Consider the following 20,905-nt stretch of genomic DNA (forward strand, 5'->3'; position numbering starts at 1 on the left):
ACATGATTGGAATATTGGTGACAAGGAAATCTGGGGAAGAGATATGTGGTTAGATTCTCTGGACAAAAAATGGGAAGATATTTGTGTCCCATGTGAATGCTTACCAAAGAGTGCCCTCAGCAGAGAAGGATATTAATATTCAAATCGATGGGATGACCTTTTCTGTGGATACCAGTCAGCCTCTTTTCCCAGCCACTCTGTCATCTTGCAGTGGTCTTGTGAACATGGCTAGGGATGGGGATTATGCCATCAACATGGATTTCCACTCACCAGGGTTCACCTAGCTATAGCCACTGCCTAGGGCCCGATCTAACAGCAAGTATAGACCAATACTAAATTCCCAATATGGCTCTGTTACCCTGGGCAACCTGCCCTGGTGGCAGGTTGATTACATTGGATCTCTTCCATCATAGAAGGGGCAGCATTTTGTTCTTACTGGAAGAGTGACTTACTCTTTTTTTTTTTTTTTTTTCTTCAGAGAGTGTACAACAGAGAGCTTTTATTGAATAGTAATAAAACAGGAATCTTATGTTTACCCTAATTTCTTTTTTTTTAAATATGAAATTTATTGTCAAATTGGTTTCCATACAACACCCAGTGCTCATCCCAACAGGTGCCCTCCTCAATGCCCATCACCCACTTTCCCCTTCCTCCCACCCCCCATCAACCCTCAGTTACTCTCAGTTGTCAAGAGTCTCTTATGGTTTGGCTCCCTCCCTCTAATTTTTTTTCCTTCCCCTCCCCCATGGTCTTCTGTTAAGTTTCGTAGGATCCACATAAGAGTGAAAACGTATGGTATCTGTCTTTCTCTGTATGACTTATTTCACTTAGCATAACACTCTCCAGTTCCATCCACGTTGCTACAAAGGGCCATATTTCATTCTTTCTCATTGCCACGTAGTACTCCATTGTGTATATAAACCACAATTTCTTTATCCATTCATCAGTTGATGGACATTTAGGCTCTTTCCATAATTTGGCTATTGTTGAGAGTGCTGCTATAAACATTGGGGTACAAGTGCCCCTATGCATCAGCACTCCTGTATCCCTTGGGTAAATTCCTAGCAGTGCTATTGCTGGGTCATAAAGTAGATCTATTTTTAATTTTTTGAGGAACCTCCACACTGTTTTCCAGAGTGGCTGCACCAATTTGCATTCCCACCAATAGTGCAAGAGGGTTCCCATTTCTCCACATCCTCTCCAGCATCTGTAGTCTCCTGACTTGTTCATTTTAGCCAAGGAGTGACTTACTCTTGATGTAGATTTGCCTTCTCTAGGCATACAGTGCTTCTGCCAAAACTATCATCCTTGGATCTACAGAATGCCTTACTCACCATCATGGTAATTCACACAGCATTACTTCTGATCAAGGAATGAAATAGGAAATTAGGTGTAGCAGTGGGCCTGCTCACAGAATCCACTGGTCTTACTATGTTTCCCACTATCCTGAAGCAGTGGACTTGATAGAATAGCAGAATGGACTTTAAGGAGACTTAAAGAGATGTATATGTGTACCAGATTCACAAGAGGTACACTTGTGAAGGTTAATTTTATGTGTCTTTTATTGTTAATTTTTTTTATTTAGGGTAGTTGACACACAATGTTACATTAGTTTCAGGTGTACAACAGTAGTGATTGGACAGGTATATACATTATGCTGTGCTCACCACAACACTGTTACAATATCAATGACTATATTCCTTATGCTGTACCTTTTATGTGACTTATTCATTCCTTAATTAGAAGCCTTTATGTCCCGGGGCGCCTGGGTGGCGCAGTCGGTTAAGCGTCCGACTTCAGCCAGGTCACGATCTCGCGGTCCGTGAGTTCGAGCCCCGCATCAGGCTCTGGGCTGATGGCTCAGAGCCTGGAGCCTGTTTCCGATTCTGTGTCTCCCTCTCTCTCTGCCCCTCCCCCATTCATGCTCTGTCTCTCTCTGTCCCAAAAATAAATAAACGTTGAAAAAAAAAATTAAAAAAAAAAAAAAAAAAAGAAGCCTTTATGTCCCATTCCCCTTCACCTATTTTGCCCACCCCCAGCTCCCTCCCCTCTGGCAGCCACAAATTTGTTCTTTGTATGTACAGGTCTGATTCTGCTTTTTGTGTGTTTATTCATTTGTTTTGTTTTGTTTTGTTTTTAGATTGCACATATAAGTGAAATCATACGGCATTTGTCTTTCTCAGTCTGATTTATTTCACATAGCATAATAACCCTCTAGGTCCATCCATGTAGTTGCAGTGGCAAGATTGCATCCTTTTTTATGGCTTTGTAATATTCTGTTTTATATATATATATATATATATATATATGTATGTATATGTATATGTATATGTATATGTATATGTATATGTATATGTATATATATATGTATGTGTGTGTATGTATGTGTATATACATACCACATCTTCCTTATCCATTTGTCAGTGGTTGCTTCCATATCTTGGCTATTGTAAATAACTCTGCAATAGACATAAGGATACATATATGTTTTCAAATAAGTGTTTTTGTTTTCTTTGGGAAAATATGCAGTAGTGTAATGACTAGATTGTGTAATAATTCTATTTTTAATTTTTTGATGAACTCTCATACTGTTTTCTATAGTGGGTATACTAATTTACATTCTACCAATTGTGTGTATGAGGGTTCCTTTTTCTCCATATACTTGTCAACACTTGTTACTGTCTTTTTTATTTTAGTCATTATGACAGGTGTGAGATGGTATCTCATTGTGGGTTTGATTTGAATTTCCCTGATGATTAGTGATATTGAGCATATTTTCATGTTTCTATTGGCCATCTCTGTGTCTTCTTTGGGAAAATGTCTATTTAGGTCGTCTGTTCATTTTTTGATTGGATTGGGGTTTTTGTTGTTGTTGCTGTTGTTCTGATGTTGAGTTGTATAAGCTCTTTACATGTTTGGATATTAACCCCTTACTGGATATGTCATTTAGTGGGTTGTCTTTTTGTTTCGTTGATTGTTTCCTTTAGGCTGCAAAATCTTTATTTTGATGTGGTCCTGATTATTTTTGCTTTTGTTTCCCTTCAACTTTGAAAACAGGGAGTAGAGTTCCAAGTCACACGATACAAATGGATGAAAATATTCTGTATTTTCAGTGGGAAATAGTAAAAAAAAAAAAAAAGTATTGGTTAAAAACTAGAAGTTGAGAAATTAAGCCTTATATACATTTTGAAACTTGTGTTGAGAAAATATTATTTCAGTTGGTAAGGTAGATTTCAAATTTCGTAGAGATTTTTTTGAGTGAATGCCTCAATGCTTTTAAGGGCTGGAGAGTATATGATGACGATGACTCTATTGTGCTTAACTTATCTTTAAAACTTCTGACTTTTCCTTTTCTTTGATACCACATAAATAAATAAAAAAAAAAAAAAAAAAAAAAAACATTGTGGTGCTCCTGGGTGGCTCAGTCAGTTGGGCGACTGACTTCGGCTCAGGTCGTGATCTCCTGGTTTGTGAGTTCGAGCCCCGTGTTGGGCTCTGTGCTGACGGCTCAGAGCCTGGGGCCTGCTTCAGATTCTGTGTCTCCCTCGCTCTCTGCCCCTCCCCCACTCATGCTCTGTCTCTCTCTGTCTCAGAAATAAGCATTTAAAAAAATATATTTTAAAAAAACAGCATTGTATAGATTTTTCACCTCTTTGGCTAGATTTATCCCTAGGTATTTTATGGTTTTTTGGTGCAATTGTAATTGGGATCGATTCCTTGATTTCTCTGTCTGTTGATTCATTATTGGTGTATATGAGTGCAACCGATTTCTGTGCATTGATTTTATATCCTGCAACTTTGTTGAACTCATGGATCAGTTCTAGCTGTTTTTTGGTGGAATCTTTTGGATTTTCCATATAGAGTATCGTGTCATCTGCGAAGAGTGAAAGTTTGACCTCCTCCTTGCTGATTTGGATGCCTTTTATTTCTTTGTGTTGTCTGATTGCTGAGGCTAAGACTTTCAATACTATGTTGAATAACAGTGGTGAGAGTGGACACCCCTGTCTTGTTCCTGACCTTAGGGGGAAAGCTCTCAGTTTTTCCCCATTGAGGATATCAGGGGTAGGTCTTTCATATAGGGCTTTTATGATCTTGAGGTATGATCTTTTCATCCCCTACTTTCTTGAGGGTTTTTATCAAGAAAGGATGCTATGTTTTGTCAAATGCTGTCTCTGCATCTATGGAGAGGATCATATGGTCTTGTCCTTTGTTTTATTGATGTGATATGTCACATTTATTGTTTTGCAGTTATTGAACCAGCCCTGCATCCCAGGTATAAATCCCACTTGCTTGTGGTGAATAAGTTTTTAATGTATTGTTGGATCCAGTTGGCTAGTATCTTGTTGTTTTGCATCCATGTTCATCAGGGAAATTGGTCTGTAGTTCTCCTTTTTAGTGGAGTCTCTGCCTGGTTTTGGAATCTAGGTAATGCTGGCTTCATAGAAACAGTTTGGAGGTTTTCCTTCCATTTCTATTTTTTGGAAGAGCTTCAAGAGAATAGGTGTTAACTCTTCTTTAAATGTTTGGTAGAATTCCCCTGGGAAGCCATCTGGCCCTGGACTCTTGTTTTTTGGGAGATTTTTGATTACTAATTTGATTTCTTTACTGGTTATGGGTCTGTTCAAATTTCCTATTTCTTCCTGTTTCAGTTTTGGTAGTTTATATGTTTTTAGGAATTTGTCCATTTCTTCCAGATTGCCCATTTTATTGGCATATAATTGCTCATAATACTCTCTTATTATTGTTTGTATTTCTGCTGTGTTGGTTGTGGTCTCTCCTCTTTCATTCTTGATGTTATTTATTTGGGTTCTTTACTTTTTCTTTTTAATCAAACTGGCCTAGGGGTTTATCAATTTTGTTAATTCTTTCAGAGAACCAGCTCCTGGTTTCATTGGTCTGTTCTGTTTGTTTGGTTTCAATAGCATTGATTTCTGCTCTAATCTTTATTATTTCCTGTCTTCTGCTGGTTTTGGGTTTTACTTACTGTTCTTTTTCCAGCTCTTTAAAGTGTAAGGTTGGGTTGTGTATCTGTGACCTTTCTTCCTTCTTTAGGAAGGCCTGGATTGCTATATTACTTCCCTCTTATGACTGCCTTTGCTGGGTGCCAAAGGTTTTAGATAGAGAAGAATTGTTTATATGTGATCTTTCTAAGCAGAAAAGAAAGGCTCTATTGAGGAATAACGTAGAATTCCCTATATTAACACAAGTCTGGAGCATTTATTAGGGTTATATTAGGCAGTGATACATACCCAGTGTTCCTAAATTCGTATTTATATTTTCAGAGGTAATATTGGTGGAGGTGACAGGATAGGGAGGATTATCTATGCATTACATTGAAATCAGAGTTTGAAAAAGTCTCTCACTTATTTGTATCATATGAGAGCTGTGTATTTTCAATAATTAAATGTAACTCACTGGGCAGTGTTTATATGGTTATGAGTAGATTTGTTTGTTTAAACTTAAGTTAGCTGCTACTAATAATTGAGTTTGCAGTCTCTCACATTCCTGGGGTGTCTGTGAAATAGACATTGATAAACACCAGTGTAAAAGTTCTGAAAGAATATGTGCTTTGATAGCTCTGTCTGTTCTCAGAAATATCTTTTGGAAATGTGGATAATCCACCTGGTTAGTATTTTATATGAATGGATAATACAGATTTTAGTTTATAGTATAAATCTAAGAAAACAAAAAGAGTTCATGTATTGTATATACTGGATTGAAGAAGTCACACAAAAATTTCCATCTGGGATTTTTTTTTTAATGCATAGGTGAGGCTTACCTATCTCCTCAAATCTAATTTATTACCTGTTTCTGCAGTGGAATAGATTATACTTAGCTTAAGTGTCATACTAAATATTTTATGCCTTACAGTTAGTTCTATAAAGCTATTTAGTCACCTTTATTAATCACCTTTCTTTAATGTCCTTAGGTTATTGAATCTTTGGGAATTGTTATTTATAAAGCACTGGACTATGGTTTGAAGGAGAATGAAGAAAGGGAGTTAAGCCCACCCCTAGAGCAGCTCATTGATCACATGGCCAACACGGTCGAAGCTGATGGCAGCAATGATGAGGGCTATGAGGCTGCGGATGAAGGCCTGGAAGATGAAGAAGATGAAAAGAGAAAAGTCTCAGCCATCCGGTCATATAGAGATGTCATGAAGGTAAAGAGGCAGTTTACATAGTACTTGTTTTTAAGAGTTATTTCATTTTAGATTCTTAACTGTAGAGCACAAATTGATGGTTTACCAGAGGGGAGGTGGACAGGGGGATGGGTGAAACAGGTGATGGAGATTAAGGAGTGCACGTGTTGTGATGACAACAGGTGTATGTAAGTGTTGGATCACTGTATTATACACCTGAAACTAACATTAACAACGTGTATTAACTAACTGGAATTTAAATGAAAACTTTTTTTTAAAAAGCATTTGGGGAAAAAATAAGTTATAAACTATAAAAAGTAAATGGGAATTCAGCATTTGATCACAGTTTGTAGATCTTTAGCTATAAGTGAAATGAATAAGGAACTAAAATACTCCTGGTTTTGTGATTTGTTCATAGCTTCAACATGGCCTTTTGTGATTAAATGATAACTCTCAAAAATCCACTTTTAGATATTATATGCTCCTAATATTACATATTATACACCAGCTTAACTGCACATTATGTCTTGAGTTGACTTCTGCATTTTCTTTTATGGACTAAATAACAACTGTGATCTAATTTATATGAAGATTCTGAATCTGAACTATCACAGCTGATTGTGTAACTTTTTTTTCTTGACCTACTCAGTGCTATGTATATGTAATGAAACAAGTTCTGTAGCTTGAATTGAAAATTTCTTCTTAGTTAAATTTTTGTGTGTACTTGAAGACATAATTTCTATAATGCTAAATGTACAGAGATTAAAATTAAGATTTGTCAGTTTAGTCTTAAAAGAGAATTCTGTTTAGAGCTATTTGTATATGGTGTTTACTAGATTTTGTAAGCAATACTGGTTATATATCACTTATTTCACAACTTTTTAAAAAACATCCCAGAGAAAAGAATAGAGAGAAACTGTGAAGATAGTAGTTTCCAGGTGTACTGAAGCATACCCTGCTTCTTGTTCCTTCTTAGATGATAAATCTCCCAGAAACTCTGGAATAGGGCTCTACATTTATGATACTTATGAAATTCAGATATTCTTTAGCTCTTTTATTTTGTTTCTTTTTTTTAAGTTTATTTATTTTTTTAGAGATAGGAGCAGGGAACGGGGTGGGGGGGGGGAGAGGGAGGGAGGGAGGGAGGGAGAGAGAGAGAGAGAGAGAGAGAGAGAGAGAGATCGAGAGATCATCCCAAGCAGGCTCCATGCTGTCAGTATAGAGCCAGACATGGGGCTCAAATTTACAAACTGAGATCATGATCTGAGCCAAAATCCACAGTTAGATGCTTTACCAACCGAGCCACCCCCGTGCCTCTAGCTCTTTTAATACTTGCAATACTTCTCGTTTTAAATCAACAGTGTCTGTAGGTAAAATCCTCATAATGTGTAGAAATTAAAATTTCACACAGTTTATTCATTTTGTATTTTCTAGGGGTCAAGGTATATTTTATTTTTTTGTTTTATTTATTTATATCTGAGCCCATATGAAGAGTTGGATGCTCAACCAACTGAGCCACCCAGGCACCCCTTCAAGTATATTTTAAAATATATATACACTTAAAGGCCAGATAAAACTTTCTGCAGCCCACAGATGACCTACTTGTTCCACTCCAGACCAGTGATAATGATTAAAAATGAAGAGTAAAAGGTTTTCCATTAAGACATAAACCTATTTATGCCTCTAAAATTGAGTCTGCAGTTTTTTGGTGGGGGCTATGTAGGGGGCAGTGAACAGGGAATGGTGAATGAGGAAGAGAACACTCACTTAACCAGCTACAGCAATTAAGTTAACCCTGGCACCAGTAGAATGATAGATGTCATAGCCAGATTGCTCTCATACTGCAGATTTGGAAGATGAGGGCTAGGGATTTATTGGATTGTTATAATTATTATTCAAGACATTGAATATTTTAACTTATAAAATAAAAATTCTCAGACATTCAGCAATTTGAACTGAACTTGTTTTATTTTTTTAATTTGGGCTATTGCATCTGGACTCCTGCCTATCTTACTGCTACCTTAATATGAAAAATAAATAGTCAAAAGGGTGCTTATGTATCATAAAAGTCCATTATTCATGGCCACATAGTGATACATAGAGTTTGTGGTTTAATTAATGAGTTGAAATCTTCAGTTAGTAAACTAACTTCTTGTTTATTTTGTTGGAAGAGAAGAAGTAACTGAAGGAATATAACTACTTTCTCCTTGTTGGAAGTGGAAATATGAAACTAAGTTTGAATAATATAAATAATAGAATATTTAGGAACTTGGAGACAGCTTTTTTTTTAATTCTTAGTGAGCAAGACCTCTTTAATGTGTAATGTGTAATGTTTCCCCTGAATAGTTATTTGTTCTTATTCTACTAATATTTTGTTATATTTTCATATATTTGTTGTTCTCTGAGCCTTATGATAACACTGTGAGGTAGATTGAGAAGACATTTTTATACCCATTTTACACATGGAAGAACTAAGGCTCAGAGAGGTATATGACTTCTCCAGCTTCATAGAACTGAGTAAGTAAGAAGGGTACATGGTGATTATATTCAGAGCTTATACTCTAGTAGACCTCGTTTTACCATTTTCATACCAACTGTTGTTGCCCTGGCTTATCGAATCCTATGATCCTTATTTTTTTATTTTTAAATATTTATTTATTTATTTATTTATTTATTTATTTATTTATTTATTTATTTTTGAGAGAGACAGAGAGAGTGAGCAGGGGAGGGGCAGAGAGAGAGCGAGAGGGAATCCCAAGCAGGCTCTGCACTGTCAGCACGGAGCTGATGCTGGGCTGAACCCACAAACCATGAGATCATGACCTGATCCAAAACCAAGAGCTTAACTTAACTGACTGAGCCACCCAGGTGTCCTATATTCTTTTTTTTTTTTTTAATATTTATTTATTTTTTTATTTATTTTTTTTTTTTTTTAATTTTTTTTTTCAACGTTTATTTATTTTTGGGACAGAGAGAGACAGAGCATGAACGGGGGAGGGGCAGAGAGAGAGGGAGACACAGAATCGGAAACAGGCTCCAGGCTCTGAGCCATCAGCCCAGAGCCTGATGCGGGGCTCGAACTCACGGACCGCGAGATCGTGACCTGGCTGAAGTCGGACGCTTAACCGACTGCGCCACCCAGGCGCCCCTATTTATTTATTTTGAAAGAGAGAGAACGTGAGTGGGAGGAGGGGCAGAGAGAAGAGAGGGAGAACATAATTAATATAAAGTATCTAGTATAGTTCTTGTCATGAATAACAATTTAATGGCATTTACTATATGCCAGGCATTTTCCTAGGTGCTAGGCACATAGCAATACGCAACATACAAATGGTCCCTACCTTTATGGCTCTTAATTTTAATGTAGAAAAATAGAATATAAACAAGTAAAGCATAAACACATGTAATTTTTTCTGACTCATTGCAGTCACAGATTTATGTCAGAGATAGAACATGTTCTTCCCTTAAATTAAGAATATAACACCTAAAGCATTTTCCTTTCAGTTGAAGTATTTCTTGAGAAATATATGAATATATATATGTGTATATATGTATATGTATATGTATATGTATATGTGTGTATATATATATATATACACATATACATATACATATATACACATATATATATAACCTGTAACCAAGTATTTAACACCTTCAAGAAGCATTAACAAAAGATCATTCTAAAAAATTGTTTTCTTATCTGTAAGGGCATCTGGGTGGCTCAGTCAGTTAAGTGTCTAACTTTTGATCTCAGCTCAGGTCTTGATCTTAGCATTGTGGGTTCAAGCCCTGCATTGGGCTCCACACTGGGTGTGAAGCCTACTTTAAAAAAAAATTTTTTTGTATCTGTAAATACATTCTGGAAAATATTCACCCAATTAACATTAATCAAAAAGAAGAGATTGTAGACATGAAGAAAAATTGGAGATTGATGGAGCACAAAGTGTGCAGGAAAGGAGATTGAAGAGTCAGGGTTAGAGATGATGGAAGAGTAAGACTGAAGACAGTGGATAGAAAGAATGAGTAAAAAAAAGTGGTGTGGAATCTAGGAAAAGTGTCTGAGAAATGACTGAAATTAATATGAGAATAGTACATGAACGAAGTTCTTCATTTGAAATGAATGTAAAATTCTCAGTTTATTCATATATTCATTTACCTTTTGAAATGTAAAGTAAGCGTTTAGTGTGCCTTCTTTGTGCTGAGTGCTCTATCAGCACTTAGGTTGCTGTGATTAAATAGGGTTAGGTGAACCCCTGTGAAATAAGTATTATAGACCAGGTGCGTAGGACCATACTAGCTCATACACTACCTTTGGGCAAATTAGCAATAGGCGTTCCTTCTTCAAGATTCTTGGCTTCCATCTGTAAGAAAATTGTCATAATAAATAGAAATTTGCAATGTCTGTGATGTGGAGGATGTCCTTCTAGATATAGTACCCTCGTGAACAGTCTGAACATACAGAAGTGGTGGTTCAACACGTGTACCTGAAATGCTCAGGGAGCACAGAAAGAGGCACTGAACTCAGCCTGGGGGATTCTGATTCTCTTATACAATCCAGTCTCCCTAATAATCAGGGAATGCGTATACAGCAATGCCATTTGTAACTCTTTTGCAAGCAAGAAGTTACTTTGGTTGACATTTGAAATTATGGCAAATTATTTCATGTAGTAATTGATAGCTACAGTGTAAATTTTCATAGCCCTTATATAAAATAACTTGACAGTATATTTTAAAGTCTTCACTGTGTATGATAGCAAAAGGCTGGGAACATCCCAGATGTTCATTAATAGGGGAAAGGTTGAATTAACTATGGGTATAGCTAGTGAAGTACTATGTAACTATCTTAAAGGATTGAGGAAATCTCTCTCCAGGGTATATTGTTTAGGTGAAAAAACAAGGTGGGGCGCCTGGGTGGCTCAGTTGGTTAAGTGTCTGACTTTGGCTGAGGTTATGATCTCACAGCCTCATGGGTTCGAGCCCCGCGTCCAGCTCTGTGCTGATAGCTCAGAGCCTGGAGCCTGCTTCGGATTCTGTTTCTCCTTCTCTCTCTGCCCCTCCCCCTCTCACGCTCTGTGTCTCTCCTTCAAAAATAAACAAACATTAAAAAAAAATTTAAGAATATGTATAAAGGTATTTGTTTATATTGTTTTAAAAAAGAGGAAAGATAAATCAAACCGAAAGAAATTAGCTATAGATAAAGGAACAGAGCAGAAACAAGGACAGGCATTAAAGCGAAGCATCTCTGAGTATACTTAATTCTGTAGATTTGATTTAGAAATCATATAAATGTTTTACATAATTATAAAACAAAGTTAAATATGGAAATATAATTCCCCCTGCATTCAAGACAAATTGAACATAACTGTTCTCACACTGGAGACGTAACTACATAGGAAGACCTACAAAGCTATAACCACATAGTGGCAGTGAGCACAGTTACCACCAGGTTGTGGTCTCTAAATATCACTCCCCATTAAAAGAATTCCAGGATTCCTTAGAGAAATGGCTAATTTGAGATCTGGGAAGGAAACGTATAAAATAGCCTGGAGCATCTTGTTATACCAGAACGCAAACAGACTATCCAAGATTACTGAATTATATAAAAAGGACTCGAAAGCCAACTCAAAGAAGTTCTGATTGGTCAAAGATGGAAAAATTTGATCATCGATAAGAACAATAGCTGTGATGAATTAAAAATCACATCAAATATTCTGAATTCCATGAACACATAAGTGAAAATAAAACCCTCATCGGTCACCTTTAGAGGCTGTTAGGGAATCAACTTATTTCAAAAATTGGCAAATAAGCAAATTCATCCTGTCTTTTCCCCGTGAAGAGGTTACCTTAGGTAACCAATTAGTTCTGTATAAGTTTCTTTTTATAAAAGTCCCAGCTAATATGTGAAAACAGAATAATAGGGATTGCAAAATGGTAATAATCTAATAAAGAAGAATAATGATAATAGCAATAATCATTGTGGCATCACAAGAGACCAGCAGACTTAGTTCACAGCACCACTTGGGAGGTACTCTTGCCAAGCAAGCAAACAAAAAACCCATCAATCTTCAATCTAATCAAGCCTCTAGATCTAACTACCAATTTGTGGGAAATCCAGGGGATATAGAAACATTTTAAAACCACCATAAAGATGCAATCATCAAAATCCAGATTATGGGAAACTCTATAGGACATATCATGTAATTTCTTTGATAAATACATAGAAGATAAATGGAGAGGGAGAGAGGAAAAACTTACATTAAATCAAACTTGATACATAGCACCCAGTTGCAATATATGGACCTTATATGGGTTCTAATGAAAATGAATAAATTGTAAAAATGTGTGTGACTATTTGAGATAATCAAGAAAATTTTACCTTATGCTATATTTGATATTAGAAATTACTCATATTTTAAATATGATAATAGTATTGTGTTTATTTTTTTAAAGAACTCTTATCTTTAGAGATATATGCTGAAATATTTATGTATGAAACTCAGATATATGGGATTTGCTATAAAATAATTCTAGAGGGTGGAGCTGAGCAGGTAAGGAAGTAGATAAAATAGGATTGACCATGAATTGATCATTGTTAACGTTGGATGATGAGTACATGCTGATTCATATACTATTCACCTAGTTTTGTTTTGACATTTTTTCTTATAAAAAATTAAAATATGTAAAAATATCCAGAATAATCCTTTGTGATAGCAATACTACTGTTAGAAATTTTTCAAAGAGGTAAGTTTTTTTCAATTAGATATGATTGACATATAACATGTTAGTTTTAAGTGTACAACTTAATGATTTGATATATGCATATATTGTGAAATGATTATCATAATAAGTCTAGTTAACATCCATCACCACACATAGTTACACATTTTTTCCCCCTATGATGAGAACTTTTAAAATTTACTCTCTCAGCAACTTGCAAATATACAATGCAGTATTATTAACTATGGTCACCATGCTGTACATTACATCCTCAGGACTTATTTTATAACGGTAAGTTTGTGCCTTTTGACTTCCTTCACCCATTTTGCCCACCCCCCTCCCTCTACCTTTGCCAACTACCCATCTCTTCTCTGTACAAAGAGGTTATTCTTCTTAAGTTTTTATTTAAATTCTATTTAGTTAACATGTAGTGTAATATTAGTTTCAAGTGTACAATATAGTGAATGATTCAACACTTCCGTACATCACCTGGTACTCATTACAACAGGTGCACTCCTTAATCCCCATCACCTATTTTCCATCCCCCATCCACCTCCCCTCTGGTAACCATGTTTGTTCTCTATAGTTAAGAGTCAACAAGAGATAATTTTTAAAAGGTGAAAATGTTACATGGATACATTGAAGATATGTTTTTGTTTTTGTTTTGAGAGAGAACGAGCAAGGGAGGGAGCAGAGGGAGAAAGAATTTTTTTTAATGCATTTTTTTCAGTTTTTATTTATTTATTTTTTGAGAGAGAGAGGAAGAGCAGGGGTGGGCAGAGAGAGAGAGAGAGAGGGAGAGAGAGAGAACCTCAAGCAGGCTCCACACCGTCAACACAGAGCCTGACGTGTGGCTCAAACTCACGAACTGTGAAATCATGACCGGAACTGAAATCGAGAGTTGGATGCTTAACCAACTGAAACAGCTAGGCATCCTGAGAGAGAGAGAGACAGAGAACATTTTAAGCAGGCTCCATGCTCAGTGTGGAGCCTGACGTGGGGCTCAATCCCTGATCCTGGAATCATGACCTGAGCTGAAATCAAGAGTCAGACTCTCACCAACTGAACTATCCAGACACCCTTGAAGATGTGTTCTGTAGCATTATTTATTTATACTATTCTATAATGAAATAAAGGGCTCATAAAGAAATGATGTATCAACTATATGGAATATTAGATAATCTCTAAAATTATAATTCTGTGAGTTGTTTAGCAATATGGAAAATTTCTGTATTAATAAATGGAAAAGAGACCACAAAGTTCTGCATACACTGGTATATGGGTAAAGAATGAAGGAAAATGTGGTAATTTGAAATAGTGTATTAGTGGTGGTGTGATTCAGAGTGAACCATTTAGCATCAGAAATTCTGTTCCTCTTATTTTTTACCATTTATATAATAAAAGATTGTAAAATTCTAGTATATTAAGTATATTATTGGCCTTGAATAGTCTTACAGGTTATGCTTTCAGTGTTAATTTATAATTTAAAACAAAATGCAGCATGTTTCTGCAAATATAAAGTTTATACATAATAACCCCTGCTTATAAAAAGTTAGCAGGTTTTTGGTTTGCCATGTAATGTCAGATTTTGCAAACTATTTTGAAAACTCCTCAGGGGAGAAAAGAATGGTACTGTAGAATGTGATTTAAAATAGAAACAAGCTTTATGTATTTAATTTTATTATGCCAGACTAGATTAACCCGGTGCAGAATTTGTCTTCATTTTCAAAATGCACGTGTATTATAAATAGCCGATACAGGATAAATGTATTATTTTCATCTATGTATGAATGTGGCCTTGATTTAATGGAACATATGCAAGGGAGGGCAAGATGTTTGTTTGAGCTTGTCATTACTGACTTAGGATTTCTGTGAATATAGGTTAGTTGAGTGAATAAGATTCATAAGTCAAACTAGAGAGACTCCAAAGAAATTGCAGTTCTCTGTATTTCAGAATGTTGTGTTCTCTAAGTTTTGAAATTTGCTGGGAACATACTAATTTGTTGTTACTGATTTAAGCAAAAATTTAGTAATTTATACTAACTATGTGATTCTAAATTTAGAGAAGATAGTCTTTGTACTTTTTGTTTTGTTATTTTCTTATGATAAATATGTGATTATACTCACTAGGCAAAACATTTTAGTTATATTAAGATAATATTCTACTTAGGTTTTGCAAATAAAATTCTGAACTTTGTGAACTGAACATTTTTAAAAACATTTGAATTTCAATAATCAAGAATAAATTGTGAGAAAATATTGGAGTCCGATGTTATCAACAGAGGACTATTATATGATAAATTCTAAAGATCTCAGAAGATACCATTTTGGTTATGCCATTTTCTTTTCTGGGGTAATAGAATTTACACACATCGCAATTATGTGTTTCTAAACAAAGGGTGACTTGGATTGCTAAATGCTTTGGAATTTGGAGTTTAAGCAAAAACTATTCTCAATTGTGCCAAGGTTTTAAGAAAAACTTGATGGTATGTATAGTATTTTGACACCAATTAGGGTAAAAAACATCAGTAGATAATATATAAAATTTCTGAGTTACTGGAATACATCTTTGATGTGATATCAAATAAATTTTTTTCTTGTAGTTGGTGCATTGCTTCAAAAATACAGATATTAACTTATTTGACAAAAAAATGAAAATGTTTCAAAATGTTAGACAGTATTTATAAGGGGGCACCTGGGTGGCTCAGTAGGTTAACTGTCCGACTTTGGCTCAGGTCATGATATTACGGTTCGTGGGTTTGAGCCCTGCCTCAGGCTCTGTGCTGACAGCTCAGAGCCTGGAGCCTGCTTCAGATTCTGTGTCTCCCTCTGCCTCTCCCCTGCTCACACACTGTCTGTTTCTCTCTCAAAAATAAATAAACATTAAAAAAATTTTTTAAAAAGAAAGTATTTGTAGGTTGTCTTTTTTTTTTTTAAATCACATCTACCTAGTCAAGGTTTTCAGGTATTTTCAAGTTTCGTTGAAAATATGTAACAGGGTCCTATATGTTTAATGAAAACTTCAGAAAATTTATTTGGAGTCTAGCAATAGTATTAATGATTCTATATAGGGAATCCAGATAATGGAGTTCTCAGATTGACTTTGAATTTTAATTTTATTTTAAATCACATATTTTAAATCATTCTTGAAACTTAGGGTTCCAAGAGTCAGGGTTGAAAACTTGACTAGAAAACTAGAAAAGAGCCAGCTGGAAATTTTGAACCAAAAAATAAAATAACTGAAATAAAACTTGAGTGAATGGGTTTGATAGACTAGACAGTGCTGAAGAGAGAAAGAATGAAATGAAATATTGTCAGTAGAAAATACTCAGAATTGGGATGCTGGGGTGGCTTAGTGGGTTAACAGTGGGACTTGGGCTCAGGTCACGATATCACAGTTCATGAGTTCAAGCCCCACTTCAGGCTCTGTGCTGACAGCTCAGAGCCTGGGGCCTGCTTCAGATTCTGTGTCTCCTCCTCTCTCTGTCCCACCTCCACTTGTGCTCTGTCTCTCAAAAATGAATAAACATTAGAAAATACTCAGAATGAAGCACAAAGACACAAAAAGAATAAAAATATAGAATAGAGGGTCAGTTACAAAGGCAGTACATCTAATTAAAGTCCTAAAAGGAGAGCAAGTAAAAGGGAGGATGGAAGAAATATTTGAATACTAAAAATTAATACATACTAAGGTAACAACGTAATTAATACATAATAATTAATACAAATTAGGAATTTTCCAAAACCATGGAAAACACTATGCCACAGATTGAAGAAACTCCACAAATCAAGAGAAAAAAAAATGAAAATAACATTGTTTCCTTATAGTTAAACTGCTAAAACTTACAAACAAAATCTTAGAGGGAAAATGAGACTGCACCTTTACTTACTTCTCAATAAAAAGAGTGGAAACCAGAAGACGATTTGAATGATTCTTTAAAGCTCTAGAATAGAACCTAAATACCTTTCAAGAATAAAGGTAAAATAGATCTCTTTCTGACAAACACACACCAGGAGTGGCCTAGAGTAGGAGTTGGGGAGTCATCAGCCTTTAGGGGGCATTTAAAGCTGATCTTAAAAATTTATTCATAGAACAAAGGCAGGTAGGTTAAGTAAGACATAACATAGTCCAGTCCTCTCCTTTTAGAAATAAACTGAAACCCAGCAATGTCAGATAAACTGTCCAACGTCGTATAATATCATGTTGATAGAACCTACTCTTTTTTTCATTATGTTCCTCCATCCCATATTGTCTCTTTTTTTGTAACTGTAAAAGATGGTTTTGTTGCATGCCTGCTGTGTACCACGTTGTATGCTAAAACACTTTAAAAACATGATTTTCTTGGGGCTCCTGGGTGGCTCAGTCGGTTAAGAGTCTGACTCTTGGTTTCTGCTCAGGTTGTGATCTCGCAGTTTCGCAAGTTCAAGCCCCGTGTCAGGCTCTGTGCCGACAGTGTGGAGCCTGCTTGGGATTCTCTCTCTCCTTCTGTCTCTCTCTCTCTCTCTCTCTCTGACCCTCCCCAACTCGCACTGTCTCTGTCAAAATAAATAAACTTCAAAAAATGCGATTTTCTATAATACAAAAGTAATCCACGTTCATTTAGAGTGCGTAAGAACTTGGCTTTTGGAGGTTGACTACATGGGTTCGATTCCACTTCTCTTGCCTACCTGTGTGATTTGAGTAAATTGCTTAGTTGTTCTAAATCTCGGTTTCCATATCCATAAATTGGCTTCTTGTGAGGATTAAATGAAATGCATTTAGGAACAAAGAACCAAATAAAAATCAAGCAGTTCATGGGCAGTGAAATAACCACTTGGATTATTTCTCCTCTGTGGGATTATTTCTCCTCTGTGTCAATGGTGACTTTGTGGAATTTTGTTGGTTTTTGTTAAGTTTTTAACACATATTTTTTAAAGTTTATTTGTTTTGAGAGAGAGGGAAAGCGTGTGTGGGGGAAGGGCAGAGAGCAAGAGAGAGAGAGAGAATCCCAAGCAAGCGCTGTGCTGTCAGTGTTGAGTTCTACATGGGGCTTGATCCCACAAACTGTGAGATCAAGACCTGAGTCGAAATCGAGTCCAGACACTTAACTGACTGAGCCACCCAGGTGGCCTTAATACATATTTTAAATTGTGGTAAAATACACATAACATACAATTTATCTTTTAAATTATTTATTTTATTATAGGTTTCTAAAATTTTATTTATTTTGAGAGAGAGGAGGGGAGGAGCAGAGAGAGAGAGAGAAAGAATCTCAAGCAGGCTCTGTGCTGTCAGCACAGAGCCTGGCATGGGGCTCAAACGCAGAAACCATGAGATCATGACCTGAGCTGAAATTAAAAGTCGGATGCTTAACTGACTGAGCCACCCAGGCGCCCCTAAATTATTTTAAAGTGTACAGTTTAATGGCATTAAGTGTGTTCACAATATTGTCCAGCCATCACCATTATCTAGTTCGAGAGATTTTTTATCACCTCACATCGAAAACCCTACTCATCACTTCTTATCCCTCGTCTTTCAGCCCCTGGCAACCACTAATCAGCTTTCTGACTTTGTGGATTTGTGTATTCTGGGAATTACATATAAATGGAATCATACAATATGTGACCTTTTGTTGTCTGGCTTCTTTCACTTAGCATAATGTTTTTAAGGTTCATCCATGTTGTAGTGTGTATCAGTACTTTATTCCTTTTTATGAATGAATAAGATTCCACTATTTATACTACCTTTGTTTTTCCATGTATCAGTTCAGAACATTTGAATTTTTTCCACCTTTGGCTACTATGAAGAGTTGCTGGTATAAACATTGGTATCCAAGTTTTGGTTTGAAAATTTGCTTTTTATTCTTTTTGATTTATAGTTGACTCTTGAACCAGTGCAGAGGTTAGAGACATCGACACCCTGCACAACTGAAAATTCACATATAATTTTTGATTCCCCAAAAATTTAACTAAGCAAACCAACTGTTGACCAGAAGCCTTACAGATAACATGAATAGTCAATTAACACATATTTTGTATGTTAAATGTATTATATACTGTATTCTTAACAATAAAGTAAGGTAGAGAATGTTATTAAGAAAATCATGAGAAATTACATTTTATACTAAATGTATTTATATTTTAAAAATCTGCATGTAAATGCACCTGAACAGTTCAAACCCATGTTGTTCAAGGTCAACTGTATACTGAGGGGTTGGATTGCTGATCACATGGTAACTTTTTGATGAACCACCAAACTGTTTTTCACTGTGGCTGTACCTTTTACATTTCTACCAGCAATACATAAGGGTTCCAATTTCATCACATTCTCATCAACAATTATTTTCCATTTTTGGTTTGTTTGCTTTTATAGCTATCCTACTGGGTCTGAGTAGTATCTCATTGTGGTTTTGATTTACATTTCCCTAATAACTAATGATGTTGAGCATCCTTTTCTGTGCTTTTTGGTCAGTTGTATATTTTCTTTGGAAAAATGTCTGTTCAAGTCAGTTTTTACATTGGGTTGTCTTTTTCATTGTGTTTAAGGGTTCTTTATATATTCTGCAGAGCAGGCCCTTATCAGATATGTGATTTGCAAATATTTTCTTCTGTGCTGTGGGTTTCTTGAAAGTGTTCTTTGATGTACAAAATCTTTTAACTTTGATAAAGTCTAATTTATCCATATTGTTGTTGCTTATGCCTTTGGTGTCATATCTAAAAAATCATTACCAAATCTGTGAACGTGAAGGTTTATCCCTTCCTGTGTTGTCTTCTAAGAGTTTTATATTTTGGGGCTGCCTGGGTGGCTCAGTCGGTTAAGCATCTGACTTCAGCTCAGGTCGTGATCTCACAGTTCATGACTTCAAGCCCTGCATTGGGCTCTGTGCTGACAGCTCAGAGCCTGGAGCCTGCTTCAGATTCTGTGTCTCCCTCTCTGTCTGCCCCTCCCTAGCTTGCACTCTGTCTGTCTGTCTCTCTCTCTCTCTCAAAAATAAATAAACATTAAGAGTTTTACATTTATTTATTTTTGAGAGACAGAAAGAGATAGAGCACAAGTGGGGGAGGGGCAGAGAGAGAAGGAGACACAGAGTCCTAAGCAGGCTCCAGGCTCTGAGCTGTCAGCACAGAGCTCGACACGGGGCTCAAACCCACAAACCACGAGATCGTGACCTGAGCCGAAGTCGGGATGCTCAACCGACTGAGCCACCCAGGTGCCCCAAAACATTAAGAGTTTTATATTTTGGGCTGTTAAATTTAAGTGTCTGATCCACTTTGAGTTAATTTTTATAAATGGTATAAGATAGGGGTACAACTTCATTTTTTTATTTTTTTATTTTTTTTGTTGTTTTGTTTTTGTGTTTTTGCATGTGACTATCCAGTTTTCTCAGCATCATTTGTTGAAGAGACTGTTCTTTCCTAATTTAATGGTCTGGGCACTTTTGTCAAAAATTAATCAACCAAAGATATATGGGTTTATTTCTGGACTCTTAGTTGTATTCCACTGATCTATAGGTCTTTCGCTATATACCACACTGATTTGATTACAGTAATTTTGTAGTTTTGAAATAAGAAGTATGAGCCTTTCAATTTTGTTGTTTTGAAGATTGTCTTTGCTATTTGGGGCCCCTTGCAATTCCATATGAATTTTAGGATCAGCTTTTCTGTTTCTTCAAAAAATGCCATGAGGATTTAGTTAGGGATTGCATTCAGTCTCTAGATCACTTTGTGTAATTATTGCCATCTTAACAATATTGTCTTCAAACCCATGAAATGTAGGATGTCTTTCCATGTATTTGAGTCTTTCAGCAATATTTTTAGTTTTCAGTGTGTAAGTCTTGTACCTCCTTAGTTAAATTTATTCCTTAGCATTTGTTAATACTTTTATAAATGGAATTGCTTTCTTAACTTCATTTTCTTTTTTTTAACATTTAGATGAGTACTTTGTGCATTTTTCTATTTTTAATATAATTTGTTGTCAGGTCAGGTAACATATGTTGTATACAGTGTGCTCTTGGTTTCGGGAGTAGATTCCTGTGATTATTGCTTACATACAACACCCAGTGC

The 20,905-nt window shown here is 35.8% G+C and overlaps 1 protein-coding gene across 7 annotated transcripts in view; it reads left to right on the forward strand.

Moving 5' to 3' along the window:
* The window catches only part of SPIRE1 (spire type actin nucleation factor 1), a 209,780-nt gene that overhangs the window by 86,223 nt on the left and 102,652 nt on the right, over nucleotides 1–20,905 (forward strand). For all 7 annotated transcript variants that reach the window (XM_045457916.1, XM_045457918.1, XM_045457912.1 and 4 more), the window contains exon 3: nucleotides 5,930–6,163. In XM_045457916.1, coding sequence (XP_045313872.1) covers nucleotides 5,930–6,163 — 234 coding nt within the window. The remainder of the gene's footprint in view (nucleotides 1–5,929; nucleotides 6,164–20,905) is intronic.

The sequence above is a fragment of the Leopardus geoffroyi genome, chromosome D3 (genome assembly GCF_018350155.1).
Source record: "Leopardus geoffroyi isolate Oge1 chromosome D3, O.geoffroyi_Oge1_pat1.0, whole genome shotgun sequence".
NCBI classification, from domain to species: Eukaryota; Metazoa; Chordata; class Mammalia; order Carnivora; family Felidae; genus Leopardus; species Leopardus geoffroyi.